Below are 18,808 nucleotides of genomic sequence, written 5' to 3'. Positions count from 1 at the left end.
GGCATATAACCCATTCGTAAGGACTATACTAGTCTACTAAGCGATACTGAAGTTTTTTTTATCTGTACCCTTCTCTTCCACTGTCAATCCCAGATTTTGTTCCATTCATCTAGCTGTCCCATATGCTTGGCATAAACTACCCGAGTTCATTCGTCACACCCCTTCCCTTGTTTAAAAGTAGACTGAAAACTGACTTTTTTGATATAGCCTTCAAGTCCACCACCCTGGCATCCTGTTTGTCTGTCTTGACTGTATAGATTGTAAGCTCTTTCGAGCAGGGACGGTCTCCTTCATGACTCTGTACAACACTGCTTATGTCTGGTAGTGCTCTAGAAATAATTAACAGTTGTAGTAGTAGTAAAATACAAAAGATGCACCAACATACTTCAACTCAAATGGAGCCAGAACTGTTCCAGAATACAGATGCAAATGCCTGCTAAAACAAACATGCCTTCAACTGTTTTCTCAAAAGGAGGGGACATGTCAATACATGTAGATCAGTTGGCAAAGAATTCCATAAGACTGCACTGTTATTATTAACAACAATACCATCAAGTCCAGAGAAGAGCAACTAAACTGATTAAGGGTATGGAAAACCTTACATACGCTGACAGACTGAAGAAGCTGGGGCTGTTCTCCCTGGAAAAGCGGAGACTCAGAGGAGATATGATAGAGACCTTCAAGATCCTGAGGGGCATCGAAAAGGTTGACAAGGACAGATTTTTCAATTTGAAAGAAACCACAAGAACAAGGGGTCACTCGATGAAATTGAAGGGGGACAGGTTTAGAACAAACGCAAGGAAATTCTTTTTCACACAGAGGGTGGTGGACACATGGAACACCCTTCCGGAGGCTGTGATAGGAAATAGCACAGTACAGGGTTTCAAGGAAGACCTGGATAGGTTCCTGGAGGACAAAGGGATTGAGGGGTACAGATAAGAGCAGTGGAAGGTTTAGAGATAAGTGTAGAGGTAGGTATAAAATTAGTCAGGGACCGCTGCTCAAGCAATATGCCTGATGGGCCGCCGCGTGAGCGGACCGCTGGGCAGGATGGACCTCTGGTCTGCCCCGGCGGAGGCGACTACTTATGTACTTATGTACTTAAAAGCCCGCTTCTGAATCTCAACCAAAAGAAAGAACATCAAGAAGCAAAATTTCCCTCAGAATGCATGGATCTAAGTTGACAGTAAATTTTAAACAGACCAGTCAGAGAGTCATTGAGCAAAGTTACATACCAGTACTTCTGGCTCCAGAATAGAAAAAGACGAGACAGAGAGATTGGGATCAGGAGTTTGTGCTCCTAGCAGTACCTCCTCATTAGCCTTTCTGTAGAAACATATAAAATGTTCCTGTTAAACAATGATATTTATACCACTCATTCCACACAAGTCTAGGATGTCCTATTATGATTTATGTAGAAATATCTTAATTAATGTCAAGTTTATATAGACAAAAATGACAATGGCAAACAAAGATAATACTAATACATACTCACACATAGCAATTTGCAAAGTAGTAAAACAGATCACCTCCAGCCCCTGAAAGTCATCTCCATTATCCCCCTTCTCCATCACCAAAATTACCCTGCCTCCCCTGTTTATATCATATTTCATTCTCCTTATCTACCTCCATCCCTGGGCAGAACCCATCAGAATAATGAGATATAACAATAAGCAGATAAAGTACAATAACTTTCATACATCCAGATCATTCAGAATTACTGAGCGTACCCTATTATGATTTATACTGAGTTGAATTATCTCACTGGCCTATACAATAGAATTCATGCTTAAAATATTTTAGAATATGACTCACTAAAATTTGCAATGCACAGTAGAAAACTAACATACTTATGTAAAAATTATTTCATTAATTTGCTAAAAAAAAACTTGCAAACACAGAAAATCCATGGTATCCCCCCAAAAGTATATTGCATATGTATTTAACTCAGGAAATCTTTGGTTCTACCTGGACTTAAGTTAACTGGTGAATTACCTGGGACAGATGGAGTGGGAATATTCAAGTAAACTCCCCCCCCCTCCTTCCAAAAGACCTTCTATTCAATTCTCCAATCACCATAACACTGTCCATTCCTCTCTCATGGCACCCTCTCATTCCTCCAGAAGTGACAGCACAACACCCAATTGAGCAATAAGAAACTTCAGCACCTCTCCCAGTCTTCTGGAATGAAGGCCAGTTCCTGCTTTTTCCTAGACTGGATGATGTACTGTCACTCAGGATAGATGTGTGTGTTGGGAGATAACCCTACATACCTGCCTTTTCACTTTGAGCTACTTAGCATTGCAAGGATTTTGACAGTGATCCTGGTAAAACATTGTGAGGGATTCATGGGTTTTCCCCTCACTGAAGCTGCAGTTATACCCCTGGGCAGCAGCCCCGTTATGCAAATCAGGGAAAACTACATGTCCCAGAATGGAAACAGAGGGTAGGAGTGAAGGGTCATTACTCGGACTGGAGAAGGATCACGAGTGATGTTCCGCAGGGCTTGGTGCTTGGACCGCTGCTATTTAATATATTTATAAATGATCTAGAAACAGGGATGAAGTGCGAGATAATAAAATTCGCGGACGACACCAAAATATTTAGTGGCGCTCGGACTAAAGAGGACTGCGAAGAATTACAAAGGGACTTGAACAAACTAGGGGAATGGGCGATGAGATGGCAGATGAAGTTCAACATTGAGAAATGTAAAGTACTACATGTGGGAAGCAAAAACCCTAGGTACAGCTATACGATGGGAGGGATGTTATTGAATGAGAGTACCCAAGAAAGAGACTTGGGGGTAATGGTGGACATGACAATGAAGCCGACGGCACAGTGCGCAGCGGCTGCTAAGAGAGCAAATAGAATGCTAGGTATAATCAAGAAGGGTATTACAACCAGAACGAAAGAAGTTATCCTGCCATTGTATCGGGCGATGGTGCGTCCGCATCTGGAGTACTGCGTCCAATATTGGTCGCCGTGCCTTAAGAAGGATATGGCGATACTCGAGAGGGTTCAGAGGAGAGCAACATGTCTGATAAAAGGTATGGAAAACCTCTCATATGCTGAGAGATTGAAGAAACTGGGGCTCTTTTCCCTGGAGAAGAGGAGATTTAGAGGGGATATGATAGAGACTTACAAGATCATGAAGAGCATAGAGAGAGTGGAGAGGGACAGATTCTTCAAACTTTTGAAAAATAAAAGAACAAGAGAGCATTCGGAAAAGTTAAAAGGGGACAGTTTCAAAACGAATGCTAGGAAGTTTTTCTTTACCCTACGTGTGGTGGACACCTGGAATGCGCTTCCAGAGGGCGTAATAGGGCAGAGTACGGTACTGGGGTTCAAGAAAGGATTAGACAATTTCCTGTTGGAAAATGGGATAGAGGGGTATAGATAGAGGATTACTGCACAGGTCCTGGACCTGTTGGACCGCCGCGTGAGCGGACTGCTGGGCACGATGGACCTCAGGTCTGACCCAGCGGAGGCATAGCTTATGTTCTTATGTTAATGCCCTGAGCTTTGCAGCTCAATGCTGAGATACATTAGGAAGGAATACAGTCCTGTTGAGTCAGAGGGGCAGGACTCAGGCAGAGAGGAGTACTTCTGCCCCAGACTGGAATCATTCAGGGAGGTCCCGAAAGAAGAAGACTCCCCTGAGCAGAGGAAGCTCAGAGAAAGCAGATACTTACCAGCTGTTATCCAGGGATAGCAAGCAGACATCATCCACGGAGCCCTGGTACAGACAATGCAAAAGTGTACTGTTACTAAATTCTTTAGAAGTCTCAAGATCACCCATACCACACATGTGCAAGAGCTATCCCGCCTGACATCAGCTTGCGGAACCATCAGTTCAATAAAAAATCTAAGAAGCTAACTTGAGGAGGTGGGAGGGTTGTGAGAATCTGTCTGCTGTCCCTGGATAACACCTGTTGCAGGTAAGTAACTGTGCTTTATCCCAGGACAAGCAGGCAGCATATTCTCACAGATGGGATGCCCTAGATACTTTGAAAAGAATAGAGGGAAGTTGGCATTTAAACAGAATAAATTTTGTAGAACTGCTTGGCTGAACAGACTATCCCATCTGAATAAGTCTTCACATAGTAATGGTATGTGAAAGTATGTATTGAGAACCAGGTGGTTGCTTTACAAATGCCCTCAATAGGAGTGGAACAGAGAAAAGCAACTGAGGCTGCCATTGCTCCAAACTATGTGTGGTGTCACGACCTTCCAACAGTAGCCAAACCCGAGCATAGCAGAAGGAGATACAGTCTGCCAACCACGTAGAAATTGTTCTCTTGGTAACTGGAGTTCTCAAACGGTTAGGATCAAATGAGAGAAATAGCTGAGTAGAGACTCTATGAGGCTTCATTCAATCTAGTTAGTAAGCTAAAGCACATTTACAGTCCAATGTGTAGCTTGCAGCTTCACCAGGATGTTGTCTTGGAAAGAAGAAAGGCAGAACTATAGATTGGTTGAGGTGAAATTCCAAAATTACCTTGGTAGGAATTTGGAATGAGTACAAAGGACAACTCTGTCATGGTAGAATGTTGTATAAGGTGGATCTGAAACTAGTGCTTGAAGCTTACTGACTCGTTGAGCTGAAGTGATGCAAATAAGAAGACCACTTTCCACATGAGATATTTGAGGGATGAAGAAGCCAGTAGTTCAAATGGTGGCTTCATAAGAGTGGAAAGTACAACGTTGAGGTCCCAAGAAACTGGAGGAGGCTTGATTAGGGGTTTAGCATGTAACAGTTCTTTTATATATCTGGAAACCAGTGAGTGTATAGCCATAGGTTTATGGTGAAGAGAAATGTGAAAGGCACTGATGGCACTGAGGTGCACTCTCATCGAAGTGGTTTTTAGACCAGAGTTTGAGAGATGTATGAGGTAGTCCACTACCAATCACAGAGGGCATGTATCTGGAAAAAAAGCATGTTGGTTGCATTATAGGGTGAAGCAGGCCCACTTGAATTGGTAACAGGGCTGTGTAGATGGTTTCCTAGCAGCATCTATAATAGCCAATACTGGAGCAGAGATGGAATTCATTTACTCACTGGGGGAGAGGTGCCAGACTGTGAGAGCTAGTGAACATAGATTTTGGTGGAGGAAGGACCCCTCATTCTGAGTGATAAGAGTTGGGAAAATCTGCAGAGGAATGGATTCCTTGACATGGAGTTGAAGTAGAAGAGGGAACCAAGGCTGCCGTGGTCATTTCAAAGCAATGAGAATAATAGCTGGTTCCCATCCTAGTTTGAAAAAAATAAAATAAAATTGTTTTCCTATTAAAGGTATTGGAGGAAATGCATAGAGATGTTTGTCCATCCAGTCTAGCAGGAAGGCATTGGATTCCAGACAGTGCAGCAAGTGTAGTCTGCAGCAAAACTGTGGAAGTTTGTGATTGATGGGAATACAAAGATCTATTTGAGGAGTTCCCTGTGTTGAGAAGATTTGTTGTACTGTCTTCATGTTCAGTGACCACTCACGAGGCTGAAGGTATCTGTTCAGCTTGTCTGCTAGTTTCAAGTTTATTTTTGCTTGATATATCACTTTTAAACTTTTCTTATCATATGTCCCGGATGACGGGATATTCCAAAAATGTCATTGCCATTGTATGTCCCATGGTATGGGACATACAGTACACCTATCTATCATTTGTCCCATCTATTGGGCCATTGTAGAAATGATCTGCTCTAACTATCGTTCGTCCCAGGGTATGGGACAAACTCGGCGCACACCTCTAGGTCACGTGACGATTGGAACCAGCGTAACGTAAAATTTATTACGATAGGAAAAGGTTAACATTTAAATAGTGTACATTAAAACATGATTTACAAAATAAAAAATAAACTTACTTAGTATTTTCTGTTTGCCTGTCAGGTACACAACTTTGAGAAAGATGTTTCGTGGGATGGCCCAATTCCAAATTTGAGTTGTTTCTTGGCAAAGGAGGCGAGATCCAGTGCCCCCTTGCTTGTTTACATAGTACATAGCGACTTGATTGAGAAGGTGATCCTGAAATGTGTGTAGCACTCTGTGAATTGCTCGTAGCTCAAGGAGATTGATGTGAAAGATTTCTCTTGAACAGTCCAAGTTCCTTGAGTACAAAGGTCATCCAGGAGAGTTCCCTATCCAGATATGGACGCACCTGTTGTCAACAGTTTTTGGATGTGAGGGCACATGAAATAGTAGAACCCTTGACAGGTTTGTTGGGATAAGCCACCACTGCAGAGAACGTCGCAGAAGATAGATGACTCTGAGTTGATGGGAGAGCGGCCATTGGGAATCTCCGAGATGAAGGCGGGCAAATGGGGAAACATGAATTATGTGTGCCATGTGCCCTAGTAGATGCATCATCTGACGCGCTGTGATGGATTGCTGAGTAGACACTTGGTTGCAAAAATGAATCAGATTGTCGAGCCTCTGCTGAGGGAGGTAGGCCCAAGTTTGAGTTGTGCCCAGTAAAGCTCCTATGAATTCCAGTGTCTGAGATGGTTGGAGATGGGATTTCTAGCAGTTGATTGCAAATCCCTAAAGCTCCAGTAAACATATGGTTGAGGCCATTTCTACCTGAGCCACTTGAGGCGAGGATGCTTTTATCAACCAGTCACCCAGATAAAGGAATACATGAAAGCCATAAGAGTGGAGTGCTGCAGCTAAACAACTTTGTGAATGCTCTGGCTGCTGATGCTAGACTGACGGGCAGCAGCCTGTACTGGAGATGATGAGGTCCTATCTGAAAGTGGAGATATTGTCTGTGAGTCAGAAGAATAGGGATAAATGTATATGCTTCCTTGAGATCCAAGCTAGTCATTCTTCTCTAAGAGGGCATAGAGAGTGCTTAGGGACAGAATGAAACTTCTCCTTGACTAAATACTTGTTGAGGACTTGGAGGTACAGTCCTCTTGTCTTCTTTGGTATGGAGGAAATATTTGGAGTAGAACCCCGGCCCTCTGCCGAGGAATTGGTGCAATGGCAGGCATTCAACTGCAGGAGGGCCAAGAGTTCTTGTTGAAGAAGGGAGGTCTGTGGCGAGTTAAAAGAATACTTTCTTGGGGGTCTGTTTGGAGGCACTTTGTGGAGACGATGAGCATAGCCGTCCTGTATGACTCAAAACCCAATTGTCAGCTGTGATGAGAGTCTAACTATGGTGGCAATGAGTGAGGTGACTTCCAGTGGGATGAGGAGGAGCTTGAGATGGTAGAACAGTGGCTAGTCTTTCGATAAGAGAGTCAAAAAGACTATAGTAAATTTTTGCTGAGGTTGAGAGAGACTGCAGTTTCTGGGATCTTTGCCATCTGGGAAGTTTTTGTGTAGGAGGCCTAGAAGTTGTTGGCCAAGAATAGTGCCACTTGTAAGATGACTGATATCTAGGGTTATAATATCTCTTAGCAGTCTGCAGCCTAGAAGATTTTGTGGTAGACAAAAGTTGTCATACTTTGCTCATGTTTGGTCATTTTTTTGTGTGGCCTGTTCAATTTTAATCACCAGCCACAAGCACATAAGCTTTACAAAGTGCTAACATAAAGTCAAGGGGGGGGGGAAACCCCGGCAGCCCTAAGGGACTCCTTGCCCCAGCAGAGGACCCTGCCATACCTTGCCCCTGTATTTCCAGAACAGGGGGAAGATCACCAAGATAACAGAAATGAAGGAGGAGGTTCCTGCCTTAATTGGACCTGAGACTGCCAAAATCGGAGCTCCTGCGGCCTGTCGTGTCTGAAAAGCCTGGTACTTTCCTGAGGCTGAGGAACCGACCGACACAAATAGGGAATTCAATCGCTACTGAAAAGACTCCCCTACCGCTCCAGCCTGCACAACGCTTGCACAGGCCGGCCGTGAGTACCTCACATCTGGAGCACAATGAGCATTTTTTCCCCCTTAAGAGTGCTCATGGTGCTGAAAAACGCCCTAGCTGTAATAAAAGTGTCGGTTAGATGAGAAAAAAACAATACAAATGGCAGTTTTAAAGGGAATTGAGCCCTTTAGACCAGCACACCTCAGGATTTTTTTTTTTTTTTACTTAGTCAGAACAGACTCCACGGCTCTCAAAGCTGGAGGGCTGACCAACCAGGGGGCCAGGCCACCAGCTGAGGCATCTCTACAAAAATGTGGGGAGGTGGAGGAAGGTAGGGGGAGGGACCCAGTATGAGATCCGCCGAGTTTAACATCCCTGAGGTTGGACGGTTCCCCAAACAGGACCCGTCCAAGCTCTATCCGGAACAAAAGGGGAACCCAGGAGTCTAAAACAAAATTCCAACAGTACTAAGAGGGGAGCCAAATTAGTTTTTACCACCTGCTTTAATGAAGATTGAGAAAGACTGGATTGCAAGTTTGTTCTCAGTCTCCACCTGCTGCTAGCAGTGAGGTATATAACCCATTCGTAAGGACTATACCAGTCTACCAGGCGCTACAGAAGTTTTATTTTAGCATACATGTTATCTTTGTTACATAGGCCCACTTGTCGGTGCATCTCTCTAATGGCTCATTCTTACCTGCTCATCTCCTGGAGTTGCTCCACTCGATGACTCAGCCGGGAGTTGCTCTCACGTAGCTTCTCCCGTTCCTGTTCCTTTTTCTCGAAATAAGCTTTCAGCAACAGGGTTCTCCGCCTAGCATCCTGTATCCTCTCAAAGCTTGCTTCCACCAAAGTCTCTGCAATTAGGAGCTACTTAATGAGCAGATGGGACTTATAGCCTAAGCTTAATATACTGTATATAGAGACACTCATAGTTCCACTGAGCTTTCTACACCTCACGCCAAGACCCCTGGTTTCATGCAGCAGCATGAGGAAGATTCTGAAGTAAGGGTTAGAAAACGTTGTGCAATTCTATGGCATGGTCCCACTTCTCACCAATACAATGGTCAGACTTCAACAAACTCTACAACAAATACAGCCACACAACTTGCGACCTCAATCACTGCCCCCCATACCTATTGAAAGCCTCCAGTACACTATTTCGAACCCTACTCTTGCAATGGATACAAACCCTACTAACTGATGGCCTTTTCCCACAAGACCTCAGCGAAATCATCATCACTCCAATCCTGAAAGACCCCAAAGGAGAAATAGACCAACCATACAACTACAGACCCATAGCCTCAATACCACTTTATGTCAAGCTAATGGAAGGCCTGGTAGCCAAAGTCCTTAAACTCATACCTAGAAAACCACAACCTATTCCACCCAACACAATCAGGCTTCAGAACCAACCACAGCACTGAGACCCTACTAGGATCACCGCCAGACAACACCTCAGCACAGGCAAAAAAATGCTAATTATCCAACTAGATCTCTCCACAGCCTTTGATCTGGTAGACCATAAATGTCCTTCTACAAATACTGAACTCAATAGGAATCAGTGGAAAGGTATTATCATGGTTTAAAGGATTCCTACAATCCAGAACAGACAGAGTTAAAACAAACAAAGAAAAACCGAGCCATGGTCTAACCCCTGCAGAGTACCCCAAGGATCACCTCTTTCTCCTACACTCTTCAACCTATACATTGCCTCCCTCGGCTCCTACCTAGAAAAACAAGGTCTAACCTCCTACAGTTATGCAGACGACATCACCATTCTCCTTCCGTTCGATCAACCAGTACTATCCATGGCAGACACAATACACAGAACACTTGAAACAAAAGCAACATGGATGAAAGACCACAAACAAACTAAATCCGGACAAAACAAACTTCATCCTACTCGAAAATAACAAAATCCCAACCATAACAAACCTTCTCATAAACTCTACAACATACCACTTCCAATCCACTTTAAAACTCCTGGGAGTGCTAATAGACAGAGGCTGTACAATGCAGCCACAAATCAACAAAACAATAAAAAAATCATTCGCAGTCAAGAGAAACCTGAGGCAAGTCAGAAAATTCTTCGACAGAAAACAATTCCAACTCTTGGTACAATCCCTAATCCTAGGTCTAATAGACTACTGCAACATACTGTATCTCCCACGCACAGCAACCATGATAAAACAACTACAAACAATACAAAACACAACCCTAAGACTGATCTACTCACTGAAGAAATTCGACCACATCACAGAGGCATACCACGACTCACATTGGCTCCCAATACAAGCGAGAATACACTTCAAACTTTACTGCCTACTATTTAAAGCAATAAACAGAGACAGCCAAGCCTATTGGAACAACTAACTAGTTCAATCCACCTCAACCAGACATAGGAGAACCCACAGACCCTCCAACCAAAAAACATCAAAAGAAAAAACTGTACGACAACCTCCTAGCCACTCGAGCTGCAACACTTGACCAACAACTCTAAAACCTATTGACCACGACCACAGACTACAAAACCTTCAAGAAAGAAATAAAATCCTTCTATTCAAAAAACACATAAAACCGAACTAACACAATCAAGAATGTCCCAAGCATCACCTGCAACTACTACATATGTACCTCCAATATCATGACAACTCAGATGTAATCCTTAGCAACTCAAAGAAATGTACAAACTACTCCCTAAATACTTCTAATCTCTAGACTATCCATTTGTAATCCGCCTTGAACCGCAAGGTAATGGCAGAATAGAAATCCCTAATGTAATGTTAATGTACATTTGAATAATTTTGTATATTTAATCAATTAATCATTCTTAAGAAAGTTTTCCAATCTTGCATAAAACCTAAATTAATTAATTAATTAAAATGGAATATAATAAACATTTGGTCCTATCTTCACTTTAGTCCAACCAGGCTAAACCAGAATGCATGGGATACGTCTTTTGGTCAGAAGACAGAGGTAAAAACTAAAGAGCTGTGAGCTATGCTCTATAATAAATCCTGTGCCGGTATAACTTATCAGTATTTCTGTAACATAGCAAATGCCGATTACCGTACTGTATATACACCGATCTGAATATAAACGGAGGCATCCTTTTTTCCCTCCAAAAAGGGGGGGGGGGAAAAGGTTGACTTGAATATAAACCAAGATTAGAAATTTGGGTTATCATGATGAACCAATCTATAAAGACTGTTCACCCTCCCTCCCCATCAGCTATCTCGTAAGTCACTAAACATAGTACAAATATCTGTGATGCATATATCCCAAAGCTAACATATTTATAACAAGGCCCCTACTTAGGGAAACAACTACAAGCAACCACAAACTTAAATAAATGTAAACAAAAATCAAACTTAAACCTCAAGAAGCCATATTCAGTTCAACACCAGAGAAAGAGAAACAGCACTCTACACTTTGGAATATAAAAAGAAAGCAGTGCAAGTTTACAGTAAAACTGAATTTTCTGTTCATGAAATTAAAAAAATATTTTTTTTCTACCTTTGTTGACTGGGCATTTTATTCATATTTATCCCAGTTTCTGCTTTCTTTTGTCTTTTCTTAATTTTCTTTCCAGGGTCTGCAGTCTATCTGCCTTTTCTCTCATTGCTATCTTCACTTCTCCTACATCCATCTCTAACCTTTTCCTTTCAGTTTTCCTCCATTTATTTTTCTGCATCTCCATCTTTTTCCATTCTCGTTTTGTTTTGTTTTTGCTAACTCTTCCCCTCTCTCCTCCTTTCCAGCAACTTCTCTCTCTCTCTCTCTCTCTTCCTCCTTTATTTTCATTCTTCTAACCAGTATCTACTGTCTTGCTCCCTCCATCCAGCATATCCTCTCTCCTCTTTCCTCCAACACCTCAGCTCTCTCTCTCCCTTCCTCCACCTACATCCAAGATCTCTCCCCATCACCTTTCACCGACTTGCAAGGCAGGTAGTCAGTTCCTCCAGGTGGCAGCCACGGCAGTCCTCCATGCTGTTTGCTGGCCGCTGGGAGGAGGGGGGAGTGAGGAGTCAGCGGTACATCCAGATTGTGAGCAGCCCTGCCTTTGGTCCTGTCCTAGTCCCGCTAAATCATCTGGCAATAACAAAGCCAGACGCTGCGGGGGCCTTCCCTCTTGCTAAATAGCTATAGGCTCTGCCGGTCTTGATCCCACCCCTTACAATCAAGAAGTAGCTTCAGAGGGAGGCGTGATTGAGACCGACAGAGACTATAGCGATTTAGCAAAAGGGAAGGCCCCAGTGGCGTCTGGATTCGTTATTGCCAGCCGGTTTAGCAGGACCGGGACATGATCGAACGCAGGGCTGCTCATAATCCGGATATGCTGCTGACTCCTCACTACCCCCTCCTCTCAGCGGCCGGCAAACAGCATGGAGGACTGCTGCAGCCGCCAGTGGGAAGAATCAGCTGCCGGCCTCACATGTCGAGCCTGTCTGTGACTCGCGACTCCATGCCCCACAGCCCGGTTGGCTTAAATTTGGATATTTTTTAAAACTACAGTAGTAGACTCAAATATAAACCAAGACCCCCATTTTTGGGTCATTTGTTTGGCCCAAAAATCTTGGTTTATATATGGTATTCAATCTTCTTTCCCAATTTTAGCCATCAGAGAAAGAACTCTAAAGTTCTTCGCACCAGACACACCTACTTGAGAAATCCTGCAGAGCTACTAGCACCTCTGCAGATTTATTTATTTATATTTCTATCCCGTCCTCCCAACAGCTCAGAACGGGTTACAAAAGGACATTCACAGTTTAGGAGCAGGACATGAAGTTAAAGACAGGGACAAAAGAACTATAAAAGGAAGAGGGGATACTGATAGAAGCATACAAGCAGACAGTTTCCTAACTATATAGGAACGAGAGGATACAGATAGTAGCTTTCGAAGGGGTCAGTTTACAAGAAGTCAATATCTTTGGTAAAAATGAAGGTGTTTTGTTGCTCTCCTAAAGGCCATTAACGAGTCCAGTGACCTGATCTGAGTAGGTAGTTGGTTTCACAGGCGAGGGATAAAGTGGCTGTATGAGCATTTGCTTACTGTTTCTAGTCTGAGAGATCTTCCTGAGGGAATCAAGAGTTATCTCTCCGAGTCAGAGTGGAGAAAGCATGGTGTAGTTTGGCTGCTATGTAGGTTGGGGTTTTGTTGTAGAATCTTTTATGTGCTATTACTAGGGCTCTGAAGGCACGTTTGTTGACTGGTAGAGATCTCCAAATAGAGGACAAACAAGACAGAGTTCAGTCCATGGGCAGGTATCTAACTTAGGCCCAGATGCACAAAACCATCGCATCCACCACAGGCGACTTCAAGGTATCCCTATCCCCCTCCGGGATGGGATACAGATGAGCCATAGACCAAGCAAAACAAAAAGGTGTTTCCAGCGCCTTCCATTGTGCAAGCACAATATCCCAAATATCCTGATACATAGGAAAAGAGTGGGAGGCCGAACAGATCCTCCGAAGCAGGGGGGTCCACAACATGCTGGGGCTCCTGTGCATCCTCCTTGAAGCATAACACCGAGGAAACCTGAATAAGCTCATGGAGCTCATCCCACTGAAAAATGTGTACCACAGATACATCCTCGACAGCTCAGCAGCATCCGTCTCACCTGAGAGGATCTTGGAGGTCTACCAAGGGGTCCAAGTCCTCCTCAAACAAAAACTGCTCCCCCTACAACACATCCTCATCCCAAAAGACCCTCGGCTGATTGGACAAAAGTGGGAGGGATGGAGAGCTGAAGGGGGCCGAACAGGGGAGGACACGGAAGGAGAAACCACCGAGGCGGAAGAAGGACCCCCAGCCGCCTGAAGATAACCTTGCACAAGGCTAAAACAAAATCAAGGGAAGAGCACCCTGGCAGCCCAATGGGGCTCACTGCAAAAGCAAGAGATCCAGCAGAAACCTGCCCCTGTCTCTCCAATACCGGGGGAAGGTCACCTGAGGATGTAAAGATGGAGGAGCTTCCCGCCAAAACTGGTGCATAAACCTCCCCTGAGGCCTGTAGCGGCTGAGAGGACCGAACCGCCCCAGCCGCTAAAGCATGAAAGCCGGCAGCAAGCTTATAGTTACTGCTGGTGCTGGGACTGCTTTAGCTGAGACTCCAGCTGAAGTACAGAGAAGACTAATGCCTTAGAAAAGTGTGTAAGTGGCTCCAATAGCCTGTATCATCGGGCTGCCAGTCAAATCAATAAATGTGACCGAGACCTCAAACCCCATAGCTCCACAAGTGTTGATGGGGGGAAGGGAACGCAACCAGTACCCAGTAAAGACCTCAGGACTGGCACGGGGTCACACAGCCTATGATCAAACTCCGGATAACCACGAGCGAGCTCTGCTATGGGGGCAATGGTCCCTGAGCTTCCAAATTGTTAGAGCAGGCTGGTTAAGCAGGTCCCCTAAGGGTTGCCCTGCAAGATACAGACTCAATCCAGAGAGTGTGTCTTCTTGCAGTCAGAGTTGTACTTCTGCAGCACCCAAAGCCTCGCAATCCAGATAAAGTACCCCAAAATAATAAAAATTATCTTGGAGCAGATCAAAAAGCACCTTCCAACTTGGTGTGTAGAAGGAACAACTGGGGAGGAACTAGAGTGCAGCCCAGAGCAGGAGGCGGAGCTGAAGAAAATTTAGCTCCTCCTACATAAATTCACAGGTGGGGATACATAAACAATTTGTCAAGACACCTGTACCCTTTGCACCAGAAATAGCCTTTTGCTTCCAGTCTTTCCTCACCTGAGTAACATACATCTTTCACTTCCCCACCACCATTATCCAGCTTCACCCCTCGTCTCTCTCCCCCACTACCATGAAATGTAACCTCACCTTTTCCATCTCACAGCTCTCCATCTTCCAACAGACTTACCCCATGCATGCTGGAATGGTCTGATGAGATGAAAAAGATTTTGTTTTTTGGAGAGTTTTATGGATAGGGTGATCTCAAGAATCTCTTCCCATCCCTAGCACTATTCAAATCCAAGCTAAAAGCCCACTTTTTAAAATCTGTTTTCAACTCTTAACTCCCACTCACTGCTGTCGGATACCTATACCCACTGTATCATTTCCTCTACCATAATCTCCCCAACCCTGAAATGTCCTGTCTAAATTAGATTGTAAGCTCTTCTGAGCAGGGACTGTCTATTGTATGTTAAAAATGTACACAGCGCTGCGTACACCTTTCAGCGCTATAGAAATAATAAATAGCCATGTTCTTTGCTGTGTCAGGTTTGATTGCTGCTTTGAAATGTATTGGATAAGTGGCAGCCAAGTCCAAGTCAACAAAGGAGGAAGATGAAACACAATGGCAGTAGTAGGTGTTTCAAATACATTATAAGCCAGTACGTACATCTTTGACCTGGAATGACTCCAGCCTCGCACAGAATTTCCACAGGCATGGACCAATTAAATGTCAAATGCCAAAATTTTATAACTTCAGAACTGTGGGAGACTAGGGGATCTGACCATAGGATAGAGATTGGCAAGAGATGTTCTTTTTTTTTTTTGTGGTTCCCACAGAAGAATTAAAAATCTCTGTCACGCTACTTTTTGAGCAGCCCAACAAGTAAATACAATGTTCAATAAATGTAATATTATAAGCCCCCATGACCCAAATGGCTTTTCTCAGTGTACACATATTGGCCTACACTGTGCTCTCTCTTTTTCTTATAACTCAGCTGTTATCTGAACAAGACTGAGGTGACAGCTAATGCTATCTGGAGAGTTGGCTGTGTTTTTTCCATTGTCTACAGTAACCTCATTATCTGTCCTCTCTGGAAATTCAGCTATTGCAAGTATTCCTCACCATTAGCTGTTAATTCCCGCTCGGCCATCTTTATCTGCTGGATCAGTTGTGGCAACTCTAACTTCACCGCTGATATCTCCTTCACCAGCTGCTTCCGGCGTGCCTGTTGCAGTTCAGATTCTGACTGTTTGACCTATGAAAAAGAACCCAGGGACAATTAGCTCACTGCTTTTCATTTGAAGGGGGACATGTGTGAATCCATTCTTCTCTTCTATAACACACAACAACCCCCCCCCCCAATAGATATCATTCATCCCATGTATAAGCTTTGAAATAATATTATCTGTAAATCTTTTTCTTCAAAAGCAAACAGGACTACAGCACAAAACAAACCAACAAAGCCATACAGAGAAACAAAACAAGCTGTGGCCATAGTTAAAGATGGAATTACAAAATGATGATTTTCCCCACTCATTCCCTTTGCAATATTATTATAATCACTTCTATAAATGTGCACAGGAATCTCACAACAGAGAAGAGTTTTTCCCTATCCTTGCTCCAATTTTGTCACCCTTGTATTTTAATCCTGCATGTATAATTTGATTTTTACCAAAGGTTTTGCAATGGAGTTTGTAACAGATCACTGCATGAGCAAGAGATACTCAGGGAGTAAACCCAGTGATGGGGCGTAAGGTACAGCTGGAGGCCATAGGACAATTAGGTACAGAATGAAAGATATCTGTTGAGATAGACATAAGGAAAGGTACTGCTTGCCCTGGGATCGGTAGCATGAAATGTTGCTATATTTGGGTTTCTGCTAGGTGTTTGTGATCTGAATTGGCCACTGTAGAAACAGGATACTGAGCTAGATGGACCACTGGTCTGACCCAGTATGCCTATTCTTTCTTTAATTCATTCTATATCCCATCCTCCCCAGAGAGCTCAGAACACGTTACAAGGTAAAGTAGATAATACTTGGACAAAACATGTTACAGTGACATTTGTGTTATATAGTTTGTGCTTCCAAAATTAACATTCACAGATCCTTAATTAACCTTCACATTCTAAGTTAACATTCACAGGTAGTATATAGTTTGTTCATTCGAGATCTTATGTTCTAACTGTTGTATATTTTCCCAAATGTCGTTGGGGAAGGCTCATGGGCCGGAGGCATGCAATCGCTGCACGCGCCTGGCCCTTTTGGAGTTGCAGCAGCCGTGGGGGGGGGGGGGAGGATTAAATGGAGCTGGCGGGCGGCAAGCAGCAGCGGTGGGTAGGCGGCGGTCAGCCTGCGTACCCCCAACAGGTGGTCCGCGTTCTAGAAGCGTAGCACACAATCATTTCCTACGTGCCCTAAAATGCTAGCACACCTTAGTAAAAGGAGCCCTAAGCCTTAGTTATTTAGGGGTCCTTTTTTTTTTTTTTTTTTTTTTTCCCGATTCCGGCTTTAGGAAATCACGAAGAACTGAAATCTCAAGTCTTAAAACTGAATCTGGGTGTGGAAGCGTACTTATGAAATCATTTGTTGCTAAAAAAAAAAAAAAAAAAAAAAATTTATAACCTGTCCAGAATAATAATAATAACTTTATTCTTATATACCGCCAACAATCTTGCGACTTCTAGGCGGTTTACAATGAAGAGAAACTGCACAGACATTGAATTACAGAGTGTAGCGGTGAATATCTGATAGTAGCAACAATAAAAATAATAACAACAGTTTATATACTGCAGGACCGTGAAGTTTCACGCGGTTTACAATGAATTAGAAAAATTCCATAAATTGAAAGGAACATTCATAGTTAGAGATTAGAGGTTAACAGTTTACAAGATCTAATTTGGGGAGGGATTGCGATGGGGGCTATTGTTCTGATTCGTTACCTAGGTATTTCGAGAACAGGTATGTTTTTAGGTGTTTCCTAAATTCACCATAATTGTTTGTGTGTGCAATTAGTTTTTCCAAGTCTTTGCCCCATAAGGCTGCTTGGTATGCTAGAAGAATACGGCAGTTCAGGTAATCTGTTTAGCTCACAAATTTGGTAGGATTTCACCTTTGTGAAGCATCATTGGTATCCTGCCAAAGCTGGTGTTAAGACAGCGAGCATGAACTAGGACCTAACAGAGAGGAAAAGTCTTTTATTTATTTTTACACCACCGAGCTAGCGTGAGGTTGGAGACAAGTTTCAAGTTTATTAGCATTTTATGAATCGCCTATCGAAATATCTAGGCGATGTACACTCTAAAAGCCACAGATAGTGGTTTCACATATAATTTTGACAGATTAGTCATAATACAGACAATTTAAAACAATAAAAAATTTTTTTAGGGAACGACCAATACAATACATTTGAGGTTAAGGAATAACATGAGTAGGCAGGAAAGAAGGGGAAAGTTACATCATTTTTATCTATTGAAATTTACATAAAAGGGAAAACACAGTGCGGAGCAAGGGGATTTGGAAGGTGCAATATTTGTAATAAAATGTATAAAAATTATGTGTGTGTTATATCATGAGACGTTGTAACCCTAGACTTCTACTAAGACTAAGGGCTCCTTTTACTAAGCCGCATGAGGACTTTAATGTGCGGAACAGCGCGCGCTAGACTGCCGTGCGCATTAGACCGCAACGCCAGCATTGAGCTGGCGTTCGTTCTAGAAGCGTAGCGCGCAGTCATTGCCTGCGTGTGCTAAAAACGCTAGCGCACCTTAGTAAAAGGAGCCCTAAGCCTTAGTTATTTAGGGGTCCTTTTATTAAGGTGTGCATTTAGCGCAAGCTAAATTGGTTAGCGTACCTTAATGAAAGGACCCATAAGTATTTTAATTAAAAATTTGGCCCGCGACTTAGCCCTTTTTCAGATTTCAGCCCCTTAGGTGATCGAGTTTGACACCCCCGCTTTAAAGCAAGACAAATACATGCTAAACATCTTTTCCCATTTAGAGATGTCTAAGTGGAAAGACCATAAAGTCTCCGATTCTATAAAAGTAACATAAGAACATAAGAAGTTGCCTCCGCTGAGGCAGACCATAGGTCCATCCTGCTCAGCGGTCCGCTCCCGTGGCGGCCCATCAGGCCCATTGCCTGAGCAATGGTCTATACCTATCTGTACCCCCCAATCCCTTTTTCTTCTAGGAATCTATCCAAACCTTCTTTGAATCCATTTAGTGTTTTCTTGTCCACAACAGCCTCTGGAAGCGCGTTCCATGTATCTACCATAGGTGCCTATGTTTGTATAATAGGTTCCTTGCAAAAACATAAAGCACTA

General features: G+C 43.3%; 1 protein-coding gene across 1 annotated transcript in view; it reads right to left on the bottom strand.

Annotated features, from left to right (window-relative positions):
- The window catches only part of HAUS5 (HAUS augmin like complex subunit 5), a 99,433-nt gene that overhangs the window by 67,998 nt on the left and 12,627 nt on the right, over positions 1-18,808 (bottom strand). Inside the window, exons 6-8 of the mRNA XM_033914971.1 lie at positions 15,609-15,741; positions 8,495-8,654; positions 1,236-1,326 (exon numbers count right to left, since the gene is read on the bottom strand). Of these exons, the coding sequence (XP_033770862.1) occupies positions 1,236-1,326; positions 8,495-8,654; positions 15,609-15,741 (384 nt within the window). The remainder of the gene's footprint in view (positions 1-1,235; positions 1,327-8,494; positions 8,655-15,608; positions 15,742-18,808) is intronic.

The sequence above is a fragment of the Geotrypetes seraphini genome, chromosome 11 (assembly GCF_902459505.1).
Source record: "Geotrypetes seraphini chromosome 11, aGeoSer1.1, whole genome shotgun sequence".
In the NCBI taxonomy this organism is placed as follows: Eukaryota; Metazoa; Chordata; class Amphibia; order Gymnophiona; family Dermophiidae; genus Geotrypetes; species Geotrypetes seraphini.
Note: the sequence above shows the minus strand (reverse complement) of the source record. Positions and strands in the feature narration are given on the sequence as shown.